The 2,300-nt window shown below is 68.1% G+C and overlaps 1 protein-coding gene across 1 annotated transcript; it reads right to left on the reverse strand.

The window, feature by feature from the left end:
- Nucleotides 1-6: 6 nt before the first annotated feature.
- Nucleotides 7-1,288, reverse strand: LOC121351061 (titin-cap). Its single transcript, XM_041462917.1, has 2 exons — nt 1,120-1,288; nt 7-291 (listed from the first exon to the last, which is right to left on the reverse strand). Exons 1-2 carry the CDS (start codon nt 1,263-1,265, stop codon nt 36-38), a joined length of 402 nt encoding a protein of 133 aa, XP_041318851.1. The 5' UTR covers nt 1,266-1,288; the 3' UTR covers nt 7-35.
- Nucleotides 1,289-2,300: the final 1,012 nt, after the last annotated feature.

A 2,300-nucleotide genomic window follows, 5' to 3' on the forward strand; every position in this document is an offset into this window, starting at 1 on the left:
CCCCACCCCGACCTCCCCCGGCCCCTCTGCCACGCTCAGCCCCTCTGGGCTTCGTGGGAGAGGGAGCGGGAGAGGGTGCGGGGGACCCCCCCCTTGGCACCGCGGAGGTCTGAGGGGGCGAACAGGGGCACGGGGAGGCTGCGGGCGTAGGGCAGGAGGTGCTGGGTCAGGGGCTGGCCCAGGACCCCCACCCGCAGCAGCCCCCAGGGCGAGCGCTGCTCCAGCACCCGCACGGCCCCGCGCTGCTCCAGCGTCTCCCGGCGCTGCGCGTCCACCTCCCGCCGGCACCACCTGGGCACGGGGCACTCGTGGGGGTGCCAGCCGGACCCTCACATCCTGCTCTGACCCTTCGGGGTCACCCCACCCCGCCAGGACCCGTAGAGACCCCTCCCCATGTCCCCCCGACCCGTTCAACCCCATGGGAAGCTCTGGAGACCCCCAGATTCTCCTGGCCCCCTGTGGAACCCCGGCTCCCCCAGCCCCATAAAGACCCCCAGTTCTTCTCCCAGACCCTTCCCAATCTCTCTTGGATACCCCCCCAACACCTCCCTGGATCTTTCCTGACCTCACAGGGACCCTCGGAAACCCCCAAAGCTCCAAGACCCCCTGGAAACCTCCTAATTTGGGACACTTTGAGCCCAAAAACCCCATGGAAACAGAAAAGTTTGGGACCCTCGGGCTGCCCAAATCCCCATCAGCCCCCTTGGAGTCTCCTACAGCCCCAAACCCCCATGGAAACCCCCAATTTTGGAGCCACCCTACAAACCCATGGAAACCCCATCTTTTTGTGACCCTTGGAGCCCCTCAAAACCCCAAAATGGAGACCCCACAATTTGAGACACTCGGAGCCCTCCACAACCCCATGGAAACCCCACATTTCAGGACCCTTGGAGCCCCCCACTACCTCAATCCCCACAAAAAGCCCCCCAAATCCTCCAGCACCTGGTGCCCCCCGTGCCCCCAGCACCCCTGGGACCCCCCTGGGACCCCCTGGCAACCCCCTGGGACCCCTGGCACTCTCCTGGGACCCCTGGCACCCATCTGGGACCCCCTGACACCCCCGTGGGACCCCTGGCACCCCCGTGGGACCCCTGGCACCCCCCTGGCCGTGCCCCTCACCCGTCCTCGGGCCGGGAGCTGAGCTCCAGGTCCAGCCACTCGGCGCTGAAGGTTTCTCTCCTGCCCACGTCCTCCTCCTGCACACGGCAGCCCAGGCGGGCCGAGAGCAGCCCCCTGGAGCCCCCCACCACGCCAGGGCCCACCATGGTTCCTCTTTCACTCCCCCCCACCCCGTGCCCGCCCCGCTTTTATGGCCCCGCTGGGGCTATTTTGGGATGAGCTGCTGGCACCGAGCGCTGCCAGGGAGGGGGGGGTGGCACCTCGGACACGTGTGTGGCACCCACGGGTGTGTCCCCTCCCCTTCCCGCCTTGGGGACGCGGGGCAGACCCTGCCAGCAACGTGATGGCACCGGCAGGACCCGCCCTGGCACCGGCCCTGGGCACGTCTGGCCTTTCCCTGTGTCCCCCACGGCGCTGAGGTGACACGTGCCACCTCCGTGCCAGCCCAGTGCCACCCACAGCGGCCACGCCGCCGACCTCAGAGGGACATTGGGGTCCCCCCACCACAGGACAGGGGTTTGGGGGTGTAGGGACCCCCAAATGGGTGCTTGTGGGGCCATCAGTGGGGTGCCAGTGCCACAGGGCTCATGTGGGGGTGGCTGGTGACAGAGAGGACGTGGCTGGTGACAGAGAGGACGTGGCTGGTGACAGCCCCCAAATGTGGGGGTCCCACCCCAGAGGATGAACCCAGGGCTGGAGGGGCACTGGGGGCAGACAGAAATGCTCCAGGTCGATGGAACTGCCGGTGCCACCATGGGGTGGGGGACAGTGCCACCCACGGCCAGTGGCCCAAGGAGCCTGGACACCCCCCTTTAGCACTGGGAGGGGGGGGTCTTCACGGTGACCCCACCCCCACACCCCCTCCATTCACTGGGTGACAAAAGCCACAATGGTGACACAGAGCTGCAAACAGTGCAAGGCTTTAATTCACACCCCACAGATTTGGGGGGGGGGGGCCGGACCCCCAAGACCCCCGGGAGGGGCTGCAGAGAGCCCGGGTGGGGGGCTGTGGGTGCACAGAGCCCGGGGGGGCTGCAGAGAGCCCTGGGGGGGCTGTGGGTGCCCCCTCCCCAGCGCAGCCCCCGCTCTGCTGCTGCTGCTGCTGCTGTTTTTAGAGCAGCACACGGCGCTCACAGGTAGAGGAGCCGCAGTCGCCCCCGCACCCCCACCCCCAACACCCC

This window comes from Pyrgilauda ruficollis, unplaced genomic scaffold (assembly GCF_017590135.1).
Source record: "Pyrgilauda ruficollis isolate IOZ18807 unplaced genomic scaffold, ASM1759013v1 scaffold161, whole genome shotgun sequence".
NCBI classification, from domain to species: domain Eukaryota; kingdom Metazoa; phylum Chordata; class Aves; order Passeriformes; family Passeridae; genus Pyrgilauda; species Pyrgilauda ruficollis.

Coding starts and splice junctions, on each gene's coding strand:
- LOC121351061 (XM_041462917.1), bottom strand. CDS start 1,265: ATGGTGGGCCCTGGCGTGGTGGGGGGCTCCAGGGGGCTGCTCTCGGCC. Junction 292..1,119: donor AGCTCCCGGCCCGAGGACGG/GTGAGGGGCACG, acceptor CCCCGTGCCCAG/GTGGTGCCGGCGGGAGGTGG.